The sequence below is a fragment of the Saimiri boliviensis genome, chromosome 1 (genome assembly GCF_048565385.1).
Source record: "Saimiri boliviensis isolate mSaiBol1 chromosome 1, mSaiBol1.pri, whole genome shotgun sequence".
Taxonomy (NCBI): domain Eukaryota; kingdom Metazoa; phylum Chordata; class Mammalia; order Primates; family Cebidae; genus Saimiri; species Saimiri boliviensis.
Genome location: NC_133449.1, coordinates 190,963,959 through 190,980,745, shown reverse-complemented (window position 1 = coordinate 190,980,745; position 16,787 = coordinate 190,963,959). Strand labels below are relative to the sequence as shown.

Here is a 16,787-nt window from a genome sequence, read left to right as displayed (position 1 = left end):
ACATAATGGATTACTATGTTGTTATTAAAAATGATGCTAGAGAAGTGTATTTATTTATAGGCAAAGATGTTCACGACAAATTGTTGCATTTTAAAAAAGATTATAAAATGTCTGTAAACTATAATCCCATTTTTTTTTTTTTTTGGTAAACAACGTGTATAATAGGCATACAAAAACCTATTAATAGTAGTTACCTTTAAGTGGTGAGATTTGGATAACACTTTATACAAAAAAAAAGATAGAAGGCCGGGCACAGTGGCTCATGCCTATAATCCCAGCACTTTGGAAGCCTGAGGCAGGCAGATCACCTGGGGTCAGGAGTTTGAGACCAGCCTGACCAACGTGGAGAAACCCTGTCTCTACTAAAAATACAAAAATTAGTCAGGTATGGTGGCACATACCTGTAATCCCAGCTACTCAAAAGGCTGAGGCAGGAGAATTGCTTGAACCCAGGAGGCGGAGGTTGCGGTGAGCCAAGTTCATGCCGTTGCACTCCAGCCTGGGCAACAAGAGTGAAATTCCGTCTCAAAAGAAAAAAAATAGAGATGAGGTCTCATTATATTGCCCAAGCTTGTCTGGAACTCCTGGCCTCAAGTGATCCTCCTGCCTTGGCCTCCTAAAGTACTGGAATTACAATTGTGAATCACCATGTCCAAGATTTAAATAAATTTTACCTGCTTTTTTCCTTCTGTATTTTCAGATTTTTCAGTAATGAAAATATTTACATAAACATTTTTATCAAAATTAAACGAAGTAAATATATTCCATTATTTTAAAGTAATTCTCTTCTTTCCAAGAATTATACTCCCACTTTCCATTTGTAAGACAAGTTATACTAATTTTAAAACTCACAATTTATATGTTTATTACTGTTTTTCATATCTACTTTATCATCTTCATTTGCTATCATCTTGGTTATCTCTGCAGTTTTATAATTATAAGTTTTCCTTTTACATCAGAAATTTTATTTTCAGCCTGGCACAGTGGCACACGTCTATAGTCCCAGCTGCTTGGGAGGCTGAGATAGGAGGATCACTTGAGCCCAGGAGTTTGAGAACAGCCTAGGCAACAGAGTGAGACCCCTTTTTTAAAAAAAAGAAATAAAGAAGTTTGATTTTCAGCCATGCCTGTGTATTTCTTGCTCTAATTTATTAATTTGGAAAATTATGTCTTTAATTTATTTAGTTCTGAAATCTTCCTTGTCTTCTCATTTTATTATTTTATCATCTTATCTCTGAGGTTTTGTTTAACTGAATTTGTGTTATTACAGTACCATGAAAGCTACCAGAGGAAATTTTCTTTTTTTGGGAGAGCTTTGCTTTTGTTTGTGTCTGGATTATGCATGCTAAACTTCTTTTCTTTTTTCACCCTCCTCCTTCCCTTTCTTTTTTCTGCTGGTACAGACGCAGTATAGTTTAACACTTAACAACTTCTGCCTCTACCCATTACTATGTGACTTGGACAAGCAAATTCGCTTTCTCTGTCACAGCAGTTTCCTTACTAGTACAAGGAAGGATAGGGAAAGTAATGAGGGGGAGGACATAATAGTATCCATCTCTTCAGGTTGACATGAGGATTAAATGAGTCAATACGGAATGCTTAGAATAGCACTTAGTTTACGAAATACTCAATGTTAATAATTATAATTATTACATAATTGACATTTTAAAATATGCCATGGTATCTAACTGGTGTCAATACTGCTAGACTTGGTTCCCATGTCCCACTTTGTGAATTGTGTAGGATTTATGTAATCTACTTCTAATGAACTCTGATACTGGCCAGACTCATAATCCTCTTCACTTGGGAATTACCATTGGAATTTGGACCATTCCCCCAATTCAGTGTAAGGCCCTGGAACCTATGTGTCTGCTAATGAGAGACAGTCCAGGTTGTGATTGTTCATTTCTCTTTTTATCCATCTTTCTTGTCAAACTAAAAGAAAAGAATCAGCCGGGCACAGTGTCTCGCGCCTGTAATCATAGCACTTTGGGAGGCTGGGGTGGGTGGATCACAAGGTCAGGAGTTTGAGACCAACCTGACCAATATGGTGAAATTCTGAAAATTTCATCATATTGATGAATTTTTTGGCATTTATGGTGAAATACCAAAAAATTAGCTGTGCATGCCTGTAATCCCAGCTACTTGGGAGGCTGAGGCAGAAGAATTGTTTGAACCTGGGAGGTAGAGTTTGCAGTGAGTCGAGATCACGCCACTGCACTCCAGCCTGGGCAAGAGAGCCAGACTCCATCTCAAAAAAGAGAAGAGAAGAGAAGAGAAGAGAAGAGAAGAGAAGAGAAGAGAAGAGAAGAGGAAGAGAAGAAGAAAAGAAGAAGAAAAGAAGAAGAAAAGAAGAAGAAAAGAAAAGAAAAGAAAAGAAAAGAAAAGAAAAGAAAAGAAAAGAAAAGAAAAGAATCTGAGTCAGAATTAATATAGAGTTGGCCAAGCGTGGTGGCTCACGCCTGTAATCCAAGCACTTTGGAGGCCAAGGCGGGTGGGTCACCTGAGATCGGGAGTTCAAGACCAGCCTGACTAACGTGGTGAAACCCCGTGTTTATTTAAAAAAAAAAAAAAAAAAAAAGGAAAAGAATTAATATAGAGATTATTTGGGCCAAAGTAGAGAACAGCTGCCTGGGACACACTTCCAAATTGTCTTGGGAAGTACTCTGTTCAGACTTTTGTTACAAGCAGATTTTTGAAGGCAAAAAGGGAACAAGGAGTGGGCTTATACAAAGTTGTTTGTTGTTTGTCAGGAATTCTCATTAGTTCACAGAAATAACATTCATTAGTGATTGGCTATACATTGTTGAGCTACATTGTGTGGGTTACACTGTCCAGAATGTGGCATTGTTAGATTAACTTAAGTTACTTGTAGCATTAGCTAACAGTTTCCTTCCTTCCTTCCTTCCTTCCTTCCTTCCTTCCTTCCTTCCCTCCCTCCCTCCCTTCTTCCTCCCTCCCTCCCTCCTTTCTTCCTTCTTTCCGTCCTTCCTTCCTTCCTTCCTTCCTTCCTTCCTTCCCTCCCTCCCTCCCTCCCTCCCTCCATCCGTCCTTCCTTCCTTCCTTCCTTCCTTCCTTCCTTCCTTTGATGGAGTCTCACTCTGTCACCCAGGCTGGAGTGCAGTGGTGCAATCTTGGCTCACCAGAACCTCCGCCTCCCAATTCAAGTGATTCTTCTGCCTCAGCCTCCCAAGTAGCTGGGATTACAGGCACCTGCCACCACGCCTGGCTAATTTTTTTTTTTTTTTTTTTTTGAGATGGAGTTTGGCTCTTGTTACCCACGCCAGAGTGCAATGGTTCGATCTCAGCTCACCACAACCTCCGCCTCCTGGGCTCAGGCAATTCTCCTGCCTCAGCCTCCTGAGTAGCTGGGATTACAGGCACGTGCCACCATCCCCAGCTAATTTTTGTATTTTTAGTAGAGACGGGGTTTCACCATGTTGGCCAGGCTGGTCTCAAACTCTTGACCTCAGGTGATCTGCCTGCCTCGGCCTCCCAAAGTGCTGGGATTACAGGCATGAACCACTGTGCCTGACCACGCTAGCAGTTTCAGGAGAAGATTACATGGTTCAAGGAGAGAGATGGGATATGATTTCTGTCTCATTTTAATGCCTTTTTGGACCTGATAATTTAAAGGGCTTACATTTCTCATATAAAAAGAGTATGTGATCAAGCATGGTGGTTCACGCCTGTAATCCAGCACTTTGGGAGGCTGAGGTGGGTGGATCGCTTTAGCCCAGGAGTTCGAGACCAGCTGGGGCAACAGGCCAAAACACCATCACTACAAAAAATACAAAAACTTGCTGGGCATGGTGGCATGTACCTGTTGTCCCAGCTACTTGGAAGGCTGAGGCGGAAGGATCACCTGAGACTGCCAGGAGGTAAAGGCTGCAATGTTCCTCCTATCTTAGCCTCTAAAGTAGTTGGGAGTATACGCATGTGCCACACTACTCCTGGCTATAAAATATCTTTTTTTTTTTTTTTTTTTTTTTGAGACAGAGTCTTGCTCTGTTGCCAGGTGCCAGACTGTAGCGCAGTGGTGCAATCTCAGCTCACTGCAACCTCCACCTCCTGGGTTCAAGCAATTCGCCTGCCTCAGCCTCCCCATAAAATATCTATTTAACCTATAGGATTCCTGATGAATTTTGCTGTAGGCAAGGTTGCTCTTGGTGGTAGAGGCAGGTTTCCAGAGCTACTAACATCTTCATTGCATAGAGATCTTCATATTATTTTTATGAGGTAATGAGGTTAAAATGCTTGTGAAATTCAAGCAACATATTCCCCTTGATTTAGGCTGAGTTATGAGAATAAGAATTTCCATTATTCCTAACTCCCCTCATTTATTGGGTGTTGGCAGTGGGGACTGAAGCCCCTATAGGTGGCTCTGGTGACAGAGGCCCTGGGAGAATAGGAAATTATCAGTATTATTTTGAGACAGGGTCTCCCTCTGTCGTCCAGGGTGGAGTGCAGTGGCGCGATTCGGATCACTGCAACCTCTGCTTCCCAGGTTCAAGTGATTTTCCTATCTCAGCCTCCCAAGTAGCTAGGACTACAGGTGCTTGCCAACACACCTGAATAATTTTTGTATTTTTTAGTAGAGATGCAATTTTGCCATGTTGGTCTCAAACTCTTGACCTCGGGTGATCTGCCTGCCTGGGCCTCCCAAAGTGCTGGGATTACAGTGCCTGCCTGGGCATCCCACCATGCCCGGCTGAGAATAGGGATTTAGACTGGTGCATTTGGGTGGGGGAGGAGAGTAATGACAAGGATTTCATGAAATCAAGAGTGGGTAAGAGGCATGACTATTTCGCAATCTAAGCTAGCTTCCTATATGCTCCTTTTCTTTTCAAAAATCCTCAACATTTGGCCTGTTTGGGTTTCTTTACACTATCATTATCCTCTGACTCTTATAAAATTCTCCCTCCACTTGAAGACGAGTATTGAAGACAACATAACTTATCTTTGGCCTGTCAGTCTCAGAAACCACATAGCACTTCAGTTTTGTAAGAGATCTTGCTGCTAGTAATAATGCAAATTATACAAGAAAAATCTTCCTTTATTCTACCTATTTTTAATTTTTTATTTGTTTTTTAAAGATGTGATGTCACTATTTTACCTTGACTGAACTTGAACTCCTGGGCATTCAACTGATTCTCCTGCCTTAGCCTCTTGGGTACCTGGGACTACTGCCAATGCACACAGCAAGATTTCCTTTTTTTTTTTTTTTTTTTTTGGTAGAGCCATTCTTCCTCTCTTATTTTTTTTTTAGAAACTAAAAAAGAAAACCAGGCCAGGTGGCTCACGCCTGTAATCCTAGCACTTTGGGAGGCTGAGGTGGGCAATCACGAGGTCAAGAGTTCGAGACCATCCTGGCCAACATAGTGAAACCCTGTCTCTAATAAAAATACAAAAAAATTAGCCAGGCATGGTGGCATGCGCCTGTGGTCCCAGCTACTCGGGAGGCTGAGGTGGAAGAATCACTTGAACCCAGGAGGCGGATGTTGCAGTGAGCCAAGATTGCACCACTGCACTCCAACCTGGTGACAGAGCAAGAATCCATTAAAAAAAAAAAAATGAAAACCACAGAAGCACACTGTCAGTGAGCATTCAAAGGATGGAATGATACAGTTTAATTATAGTTGAAGGGATAATTAGACTCAACAATTCTCCAGGATTTCTTTCTTTCTTTCTTTTTTTTAAAGACAGGGTCTATTGCCCAGGTTAGAGTACAGTAGCATGATCATAGCTCACTGTAACCTGGGTTACATAGCTCACTCCTGGGGTCAGGGATCTTCCTGCCTCAGCCTCCCAAAGTGCTGGGATTGCAAGCATTAACTACCGCACCAGGCCCTTCTCTGGTTTTCTTGGATTAGCAGGTGGATTTGTAGGGCTTAGGTAGAAGGAAGGTGGAGACTGTGAGCAAGTGGAATGTAGCAGTAAGGAAACAGGAAGGAGAGGATGAGGAGTAAACACTTAAAATTTACTTTCACCTCCTCTACCTTCTTACCTTATTAATATTCCCATAAAGTCAGAGTCATGACAAAGTTGCACAATAAATCAGGAATAGATTTAGGATTCCACAGAACCTTATTAGGGGAGTTTTATGACATTAGGAGATGATCTATGAGGAGCAGCAGTGTGGGGGCAAAGGGAATTTTGTTTAAAAATAAAAATAAAAACAAGGCCTCACTATGTTTCTCCTATTTTGCTGTAGGCAAATTTTTCTCAGGCTGATCTCAAATTCTTGGCTTCACCTCCTGATTTGGCCTCCCAAAGTGTTGGGATGATAGGCACAAGCCACCTCACCCTCTTCATTTTTTTTCTGGGTGTTTCTCTGTCACCCAGGCTGAAATGCAGTGGCACCATCACAGCTCACTGCAGCCTCAAGCTCCTGGGCTCAAGCGATCCTCCCACATCAGCCTCCCAAGTAGCTTGGCCTACAGGCATGCACCAACATAAGTGGCTCATTTTTTTAAATCTTTTTTTTTTTTTTTGTAGAGATGGAGGTCTCCCTTTGTTGCCCAGTCTGTATTTTTCATAGAGACACGGTTTCGCAATGGTGCCCAGGCTGGTCTTGAACTCCTGAGCTCACCTTCTGCCACAGCCTCCTAAATTGCTGGGAGTACCGGTGTGAGCCACTGCACTTGGCCAATAATTTAAATAAACACTAACGGATGCAAAGAGTTGTAGAAAAGGCTTTGCTAAACAAAATGCTGTGAATAATTAAGTTAAAGTTCCTAATTTTACAGATAAGGAAAGTCAGTCTTAAAAATTAAACAGACTTTTCCATGGTCACACAGCTAGTTACTTTGAGAATCAGGAATAGATCTCAGATTCCCTAACTACTCTGTTGCTGTTTCTTTTATTCTACTACATGTAATGCTTTTCAAAACCAACAACCCGGCAAAATAGAATGAGTAAACATGTCAAATTATGGGCCAGCCACAGAATTTAGGTGGGACTCACACAAGTACATACAACAATCCTGACTTAGGGTCTAAAATAGAAAATTAACTTAAGACATGTGAAGTAAAATTTGAAATAATAAAAGAGAAGTCAAACGGTAGATACGTTAGACCTTAAAAGTCGTTTACTTTTAAAAAGCAAAGACAATTTTTGTCCCTCATTTTATGAAAAGCCTGGAATACAGAATGAAATTATTATTTTTTGTTGTTAGTTTCGGGTTTTCCTTTTCCATATCAGATGAGTAACGTGTGGGTGGCACAACAAGGTTTGAGGGAGGGACATCTCATACAAGTGTGAACACACAATCATCACACTATGAACTACAAAAGTATCCCGTAAGTAGCTTTCTATTGCAAGACAAAGTAAATGTACATTACAAAAAATGTAGTAAAAAAAATAAAGTTAGTAATGCTTGTCCCACCCAAGTATAGTTTCAAGTCTTTTTACTGCAACAAAAGCATATAAAAAACTAGTGAAATTCTAAAAACCACTCATTTTATTTGAAGAGGTGTGTGTGTGTGTGTGTGTGTGTGTGTGTGCGCGCGCGCGCGCGATGGAGTTTTGCTCTTGTTGCCCAAGCTGGAGTGTAATGGCACGATCTTGGCTCACTGAAATCTCCACCTTCTGGGGAGGCTATTCTCCTACCTCAGCCTCCCAGGTAGCTGGGGATTACAGGCGCGCACCCCCACGCCGGGCTTTTTTGTATTTTTAGTAGAAACGGGGTTTCACCATGTTAGCCAGGCTGGTCTCGAACTCCTGACCTCAGGTGATCTGTCCGCCTCAGCCTACCAAAGTGCTGGGATTACAGGCGCGAGCCACCGCACCTGGCCTATCTAGAGGGTTTCTATACACATTTATGTAACATTTACTGAACATCTTGAACTGGGTGGGACTGGCGCAGTGCTAGACATTAGGGACAGAGTGTGTCCTGTTCCTCTCTATCCGGAAGAGGCTTACGCATACAGGGGAAAACAAATAAATAGATGTTTGTCAATTATATTACAAAACTTGTGTCAAAATACAATGAGACATCTCACAGTTTGTAGCTGTGACACTGTTGATTCTGGAATTCTTATGTTTTTTTCCAAAACAAGCGCTCAATTCAAGGCTGGTATGTTGTTATTACCAGCATTATTTCAAAACGTGTTAAGATAAACTTAGGCTAAGAAAATACCACTTTACTACTTGTCCAATGTTCGAGCCTTTCAAAAACCATCCTGTTTAGTGACCTCGAAACAAGCGCAAGTCTGGAGAAACCATTAAGCTGCTAACGTAGACGTTTCAAGGGTCACATGTACTTACACTAGGGCCACCCCGGGGAACGGTGCATGTTGGGACTTGTAGTCCTACTAGAACTGAGGAAATTGCAACACTATTTACAATGCACTTCTCCCCTTCAAGTGTTCAGACCCATAGTTAGATTAAGCCCTTAACCTAAAGCACAATTTGACACATCTCACTCATTCTGGGTTCATCAGGCTTCTACCAGGCTTATTATGTTCAAGCTCAAACGCACGGCGTTCCCCTGCACAAGCCTCAAAGAGATTGGCTTATCCGCGGTGGTGGGCGGAGCCCTAGGTGGACCGGGGGTCGGGATTGGCCAGTTCCTAACTAGAAGAGGCGTTTTTATATTTACTTGCCGATATGTATGCTGCGGTAAAAAAGTGAATCCTTTACCACAGTACCAACTTCGCCGAGCGAAGTCTCGCGATATTTCCGCCTAAGGGCTCCAGAGACGCGTAGTGAGCAGCAGAGGACTGTGGGGGTGGCGGGCACCGGAGCCGGGAAGGGACAGGTCAGGTGGGGAGTGCGAGCGCGTGCTGCCTGCGCCACTTGGGCTAGGTCAGGAGCGGCTGCCTGAGGCCCAGAGGAAGTGTGTAGACAGCGCGGCCTTCCTGGCCGGTGAGTCGGCCCCGGGTCGTGGCTGGTGAGGGGACCCCGATCTTCACCTGGGCCGGCGCGGTCAGTGACAGGTGCGCCGAGGAGCGCGGCGCTCCGCCCGCTCGCCGACCCGCCCCCTCCGGGCCTCGCCCTCCTGGGCTCGGGATGAACCGCGGGCCCCAGCTGAGCTGTTCCAGCTCCGGGCGCCTGTCGTTTCTGCAGTCGCAGCCAAACAGCGGCCGCCGCCCCTGAGGGAAGGAGGGAGGGAAGCGGCGGCTGACCCGGGGCATGAGCTGGACGCGGTGTCCGTTGCAGGACTAGGGCGCCGACATGAATTTGCACCAGGTGCTAACCGGGGCTGTGAACCCTGGCGACCACTGCTTCTCCGTGGGCGGCATTGGCGACCAGCGCTTCACGGTGAGTTCGAGACAGGCCCTCGCGTCGCCCATGGCCCGGCCTTTGCCCGTCGTTCTGGGCAGAGGTCGGCCCAGAACGACGGGCAGAGGCGCGAGCGCCTTGTCGCCCCTGGGGGGTCCCTATCATCCAGAGCCGGGCAGACTTGGCCCTTGGAAACGAAAGAGGCAAACCCGTTTCGGTCAGTGAGGTGCTGTATGGAGCCTGAACTCGAGTTAGGATGTTCTGTAGGATTTTTAAAGTTTCTGGTCTGACTTCCTTGGGCAGGGGTGCTTTGCCAAAATCGTTTATCCAAAAATATTTGTTGAGTAACGAGTTGGGGGCTTTTTGTTATACCACTTTATAGATTCAAATTATCAGACTTAGGAATAGTGGGGATTGGCTCCATTTTGTATTTTAAGTTAAGGTCAAGTGTCTTTGTAGTTAAAAAGAGTGGGTGTCTCAAAACAATTACCAATTGTTTGCTATCAACAACTAGCCTTGAGTAAAGATACAGTTAAAACAGTGCTTTTCGTTTATTTTCTTTACAAATTCCCTGAGAAATAACTGAGGAAAGAAAAAAAAATGCCTTTTCATTTTAAAAAATATTTCTTGGATATTTTATAATAACCCGGTAATTCCAGGTTAAGATTTACTAAAAGTGATTTGCTTTTCATTGGTCTTTCTCACATATTGAAAATAAGAGGGCACCAAACTTCAGGCTACTTGTCAGTATAGTGGCATTTTCTGCCTTAACTATAGTTTTTTTTGTAACAGTTTCAAACTATAAGTAATTGCATATGATACTTTCATCTAAATAAATTTATAATGTTAATTATTTTTGATACAATTTGTGTAGATACCTCCTTAGTTGTGATTAAAAGTAAAACTTGTTACTGCCTGGAAATACCGAGTGTTGCAGGCTTTTTTTCTAAAAACAACAACAACAAAAAACACAGAAAAGTAAATCTTAATTTTGTATAAGTGACGCGAAGTAAACAATGTAACCAGTGCCCCAGGTTTAGGAGTCTGAAATTTTTAATCTTTTTATCTGCTTTTAGCTTTTTTGTGGTCTTTGTTGGTCAGAATAAATAATACTCAGCATTCAACATGGTGTAGGCATTTAATGCCTCAATTGTACTTTTAGAATTGTGCCAACAAGCATTTTGCTTTCAGATAGAGGCTGTGCCTCCCCTGTAGACTGACTCATACACAGCTTAGTTTATCCCGATTCCAATTCTAAATGTTTGCCCAGCCTAAATACTCAGGAAAAGAGTGAGCTCTGAGAGTCTCAGTGAGCAACTCGTTTCCTTACAGCTGGGGGCATAGCTCTCTGCTCTTGGTGCTTAAGAGGGATGAACATCATCATCCTTAGATGGTTTTTCTAGTGGGAAATTATAGGACAATGTTGCATTCTCTGCCATTTCCTAAAGTTATATGAGTGCTTTCTCCAATCTAAATTCTAAGAACTTTTGCTTTTTTAAAAATTTTGAAATGAGGTCTCCCTCTGTCACCCAGGATGGCATGCAGTGGCGTGATCACAGTTCACTGCAGCCTCAACCTCCCTGGCTCAAGCCATCATCCCACCTTAGTCTCCTGATAGCTAGGACTACAGATGCTAATCACCACACCTGGCTAAGTTTTCTATTTTTTGTAGAGATAAGGTCTGCTCATGTTTCCCAGGCCAGTATTGAGTTCCTGGGTTCAAGTGATCCTCTCACTTTAGCCTCCCAAAGTGCTAGGATTAGAGGTGTGAGCCACCATGTCCAGCCCTAAGAATTTTTTCTAAGAAGACGTTCACAATCTATGTAAGCAGTGATGTGAACTTCAAAGCATGTACAGTATGATGGCCTATTTATATACCTGCATGCATTCCCCTATAAAACCTTGGGGCATGTCTTTGTATTGTTTTTAAGGAGAGATCAGTTAATGTGCCAAAGATTAGATGGTCACCTTATACCATCATGCAGCTTGTTGCTCAGTTCTGCTGAATTTTAAAGTTTATTTCCATAGAGTAGGATTTAATCTCCCACCAAGCCTACTGCAGATTTCTTCCAGGTCTCTGGAAGCATTCAGTAAATAAACTAAAAATAATTTTTTTAAGTATAAAGAGAGCTCAACTCTCTTTCGTTTTAATGGAATTTTAAGGATATAATAGTCATGGTTTTCTTTTGCAGCCTGTCCAGCCTTGACTCTTTATGTTGATAGTTCTGTTACAAACTAAATTTCTTATACTCATTATCCTGAACACTTATATACACCTTAAATGTGTCTCTCCTGTTCTCTCATGTTAAAAGCCAGAATCTTTTGTTTACTTTTTGAGTTTTATTTTATTTTTTGAGTCGGAGAGTTTCATTCTTGTTGTCCAGGCTGGAATGTAATGTGATCTTGGCTTACTGCAACCTCTGCCTCCTGGGTTCAAGAGATTCTCCTGCCTCAGCCTCCCAAGTAGCTGGGATTACAGGCATGCACCACCACACTTGGCTAATTTTTTTTTTTGAGACAGAGTTTCACTCTTGTTGCCCATGCTGGAGTGCAATGGCAGGATCTTGGCTCACCACAACCTCTGCCTCCTGGGTTCAAGCTATTCTCCTGCCTCAGCCTCCCAAGTAGCTGTGATTACAGGCATGGGCCGCCACACCTGGCTAATTTTGTATTTTTAGTAGAGACAGGGTTTCTCCATGTTGGTCAGGCTGGTCTCGAACTTCCAACCTGGGGTGATCTGCCTGCCTCAGCCTCCCAAAGTGCTGGGTTTATAGGCGTAAGCCACTGTACCTGGCTAATTTTGTATTTTGTAGTAGAGACGTGGTTTCTCCAAGTTGGTCAGGCTGGTCTCGAGCTCCTGACCTCAGGTGATCCACCTACCTCAGCCCTCCAAAGTGTTGGAATTACAGGCGTGAGCCACTGTGCCCAGCCTGAGTTTTGTTTTTAACCTCTTTAGATTTTTGACTTTTCTTTGATGGGAAAATAGCAAACATTAATAGTAGATGCTATGTGAAGACTAAAATATCTCATAATTGCATTCTACTCAAAGTAGAGTATATAGCATCTTCCTCTTGCAGTTCCCCTTGAAAAATTCTTTTATTCCTTCTGGTACTTTGTGCCTTCTCTTAGGATGGTCCTGTTTTTGTAAGTCCTCCCTTTGCATGTTTGCAGGCAACTTCCCTGTTCTTGCTTTGAAAGATTACAAGATGTGAGATCTTGTTTTACTCATAAAGTCTGACAGGTTTTAAATGGAAATGAAACTGAATGCCACTTCTCCTCTTTTCTATAGTCTAAATATTAGATACTTTTTTACTGCTTCAAGAGGCATCAAGCTGTTTTGGCTTTGCTCTTAGTAAGGAAACCTCTAGTGGGTAATGACCATCTCTCTTGTTCTTTTAGAGTACTTTCTTTGCATCTTTAGTATATCATTAACCAATTTTGCCTTGTGGATTGTATGTGTCTTCCCAGGCTTCATTGTAAACACCTAGAACAGTGATTGAAAGAGTGTTTAAACCTAACAGTAAGGTCATTATTTGGAATTGATTTCCAATGCGGTCCCTTATAATTAGCTGTTTATCCATTAGCAAGTTCTATTCTTTGAATTTCTTTTTTTTCTCTTCTGTGAAATGGGACTAAAATAGTACTATTCATAGAGTTGTTGCATGAAAAAGGGCTAAGCTGTAAGTACATGATTTAGCACATGTAAAACTCTTAAAAATGTAAGTTTTTTTTAAAAGACCAGATTTCTCACAAAGATAAGAAATTAACAAGGAAAAAGGTATGAAGGAATCATTCCAGTAAATTAAAAAAAAAAACAAAACTTTTGCTTAGCATACCTGAAGTCTCCCCTAGTTGCCACTTGATGTCAGTGATAAAACACGTAACAATGACTTTGAAAAAGAAAGTAACAGGAATATTTTATTTGGACTCAAATCTAAATGATTAAAGCTATTTTAAAATACAGCAGTTATTAATTATATTACAGTAAGGTTTCTCTATCCATTTTTCATTAATTCAACCACTATGAAGTGCTTTCAAGTGTCAGGCATTAGAATAAATATCACCTTAATTTTATGAAAACTGACATTTTTGAGAGTTTTACATGTGCTAAACCATGGACTTAAACAGCCTAGCACTTTTTACATGTACTAAACCATGGACTTACAGCCTAGCACTTTTTTCTATGTACAGGAAGATCTGAATTGTATGTGTGTTATGCATATAATCAAAATATAATTTTCGACTTTAAATTGTGGCAGAGAATAAAGTTGAAAATTATGTTTTGATTATATGCATGATAACACACATGGAACTCAGTTCTTCCTGTACATCTTGTGCATCATGTTTAGTCTTAAAGTTGATAAACCTAATGTCATATGTGCCTAATAGAAAGATTTTATTTCTTAATTTAATTTTATTGGGTAGTAATACATTGTTCTGATTACAGATCTTTTATTTTGTTATTACTGTTCTTTAATTTAAAAAAATTTTTTTTGAGAAAGAGTTTCGCTTTTGTTGCCCAGGCTGGAGTGCCATGGCGTGATCTTGGCTCACGCAGCCTCTGCCTCCCAGGTTCAAGTGCTTCTCCTGCCTCAGCCTCCTGAGTAGCTGAGATTATAGGCATGCTTCACCATGCCTGGCTAATTTTGTATTTGAACTAGAGACAGGGTTTCTCCATTGTTAGTCAGGCTGGTCTCGAACTCCTGACCTCAGGTGATCTGCCCACCTCACCCTCCCAAACAGGTGTGATCCACCACACCCGGCCTAGTTAAAATAGTTTAAAATAAAAAGAGACAGGGTCTCACTATATTGACCAGGCATGTCTGGAACTCCTGGCCTCAAGTGATCCTTCCACCTCAGCCCCACAAAGTGCTGGAATTACAGGCATGAACCACTAGGCTGTGTAAGTTTTGTTTTTAAACTGAACAGTGTCTTTTTTTGTATAGTTAACACACTACCGAATGCGTCTTTAGACAGCCCTGTCCTGGTGGTATTTTCAATGGCCACTAACCTTGCCTGGTACAGTATAGGGGTTGTAAATTGGCATGGAAATTTAAAGCAATTTCTGAAAATTGTCTTTTTTCATTCCTGTAGCCCCAGGAACTGTCTTATCTTCATATGTGAGTTCTGTTTTATTTCTGGTGATAATTTCAGCACTGTATATTTGTTTTGGGTTTTCTTTTTATTGTAAAAAATTCTTCTTCTTTTTTTCATATGGAGTCTTGCTGTATTGTCCAGGCTGATCTCAAACTCCTGGGCTTAAGCGATCCTCCCTCCTTAGCCTCCTGATTAGGTGGGATTACAGGTGCAATGTTGTGAGTATCTGTTTTTTGTTTTCTTTGGAGGCGAGTGAAACACCATCTTTTTGGAGCCACAATTATTATTATTTTAAATAATAGCTTTATTGAAATATAATTTATATACCATTAAGTTTACCCTTTTAAAGTGTAAATTTTAGTGGTTTTGGCGTATTCACGATTTCTATTACCACAGACTGATTAAAGAACATTTTCCTCATCCTCAAGAAAAATCCCATATCTATTACCAATCACCGTCTCTTTGCCACTACCCATAGCCACTGGCAGCTGCTATCTTACAGCCACCTACATTGCTTGTTTGCTTATTTATACTAGCTACCTTACTGACTCTATGGACTTGTCTATTCTGGACATTTCATATAAATGAAATAATAAATTATGTGGTCTTTTGTAAAGTTCATGTTCTATCATTTATTACTACTTTTTATGGCTTAATATTCCATTGTATGGATATATACTGTATTTTGTTTAGCTGTTCAGAGTTGATAGACATTTGAGTTGTTTCCTTTTGTGGCCATTATGAATAATGCTGGTATGAACATTCATGTACAAGTTTCTGTGTGGACATATGCTTTCAGTTTTCTTGAATACAGGAATATCTTGTTTTCTTGCTCTTTCCTTCATTGTACTTCAAATATTATGTGTTTATTTTGTTTTTGTTTCTGTTTTTGTTTTTGTTTTTGAGATGGAGTCTTGCTCTGTTGCCCAGGCTGGAGTGCTGTGGTGTGATCTGGGCTCATTGCAACCTCTGCCTCCCAGGTTCAAGTGATTCTCCTGCCTCAGCCTCCTGATTAGCTGGGGTTACAGGTGCCTGCCACCATGCCTGGCTAATTTTTTGTATTATTAGTAGAGATGGGGTTTCACCATGTTGGCCAGGCTGATCTTGAACTCCTGACCTCATGATCCACCTGCCTTGGCCTCCCAAAGTCCTGGGGTTATAGGCGTGAGCCACCACACCCGGCCAAGTATTATGATTTTTACAAATTGAAGTTTTGTGGCAACGCTTGAGGAAATCTGTCAGCACCATTTTTCCAATTGCATGTGCTCACTTTGTGTCTCTGTGTCACATTTCGGTAATTCTCAAAATATTTCAAACTTATTGTTATTGTTATTATTATTATTGAGAGAGAACTTCGCTCTGTCACCTAGGCTGGAGTGCAGCGGCACGATTTTAGGTCAATGCAACCTCTGCCTCCTGGGTTCAAAAGAGCACATCTGGCTAATTTTTGTATTTTTAGTCGATACGAGATTTCACCATGTTGGCCAGGCTGGTCTCCTTCTGACCTCAAGTGATCTGCCTGCCTCGGCCTCCCAAAGTGCTGGGATTACAGGCATGAGCCACCATGCCTGGCCCCTTTTTAAACTTATTATATCTGTTATGGCAGGCGTCCTCAAACTTTTTACACAGGGGGCCAGTTCACTGTCCCTCAGACCGTTGGAGGGCCGCCACATACTGTGCTCCTCTCACTGACCACCAATGAAAGAGGTGCCCCTTCCTGAAGTGCGGAGGGGGGCCGGATAAATGGCCTCAGGGGGCTGCATGCGGCCCGCGAGCCGTAGTTTGGGGACGCCTGGTATAACCTATAAGTGCAAGGTGAAGCAGCAAATGCTGACTGATTAGAAGCTTCAGCATGTTATCCAGAAGATCTAGCTGAGATAATTGATGAAGGTGGCTATGCGAAAGAACAGATTTTAAAGTAGATGAAACATGTTGGAAAAAGATGCCATCTAGGACTTTCATAGCTAGAGAGGAGAGGTGGCTTCAAAGCTTCAAAGGACAGGCTGACTCTAGTTATACGCTAATGCAGTTGGTAACTTTAAGTAGAAGCCCATGCCCATTTACCATTTACCATTCTGAAAATCCTAGAGTGTTTAAGAATTATGCTAACCCTACTCTGCCTATGCTCTGCAAATGGAAAAACAAAACCTGGATGACAGCACCTCTGTTTACAGCACCGTTTACTAAATATTTCCAGGCCACTATTGAGACCTACTGCTGAGAAAAAAGATTTCCTTGAAAAATATTGCTGTTCATTGCCAATGACCTGATCACCCAAGAGCTCTGATGCAAATGTACAAGCAGATTAATGTAGTTTTTATGCCTGCTAACACAACACTTGTTTTGTAATCCATGAACCGAGGAATGCTTCCAACTTTTAAGTCTTATCTTTTAAAAAATACATTTCATAAGGTTATAGCTGCTATAGATAATGATTCCTCTGATGGACCTGGACAAAGTAAATT

The 16,787-nt window shown here is 41.7% G+C and overlaps 1 protein-coding gene and 1 non-coding gene across 6 annotated transcripts in view; one reads left to right on the top strand and one right to left on the bottom strand.

Annotated features, from left to right (window-relative positions):
* Positions 1 to 7,197: 7,197 nt before the first annotated feature.
* On the bottom strand, positions 7,198 to 7,298 carry LOC120365921 (small nucleolar RNA U13). Its single transcript, XR_005580748.1, has one exon. It is a non-coding gene; the product is annotated as a small nucleolar RNA U13 (small nucleolar RNA).
* A 1,339-nt stretch (positions 7,299 to 8,637) lies between these two features.
* The window catches only part of DMXL1 (Dmx like 1), a 170,352-nt gene continuing 162,202 nt past the window's right edge, over positions 8,638 to 16,787 (top strand). For 2 of the 5 annotated variants that reach the window (XM_074382300.1, XM_074382293.1), the window contains exons 1-2: positions 8,638 to 8,868; positions 9,163 to 9,264. In XM_074382300.1, coding sequence (XP_074238401.1) covers positions 9,178 to 9,264 — 87 coding nt within the window. In that variant the 5' untranslated portion in view covers positions 8,638 to 8,868; positions 9,163 to 9,177. Of the gene's footprint in view, positions 9,265 to 16,787 lie in introns of all 5 variants that reach the window. The other 3 variants (XM_003920672.4, XM_003920673.4, XM_074382307.1) reach the window with 2 other exon arrangements.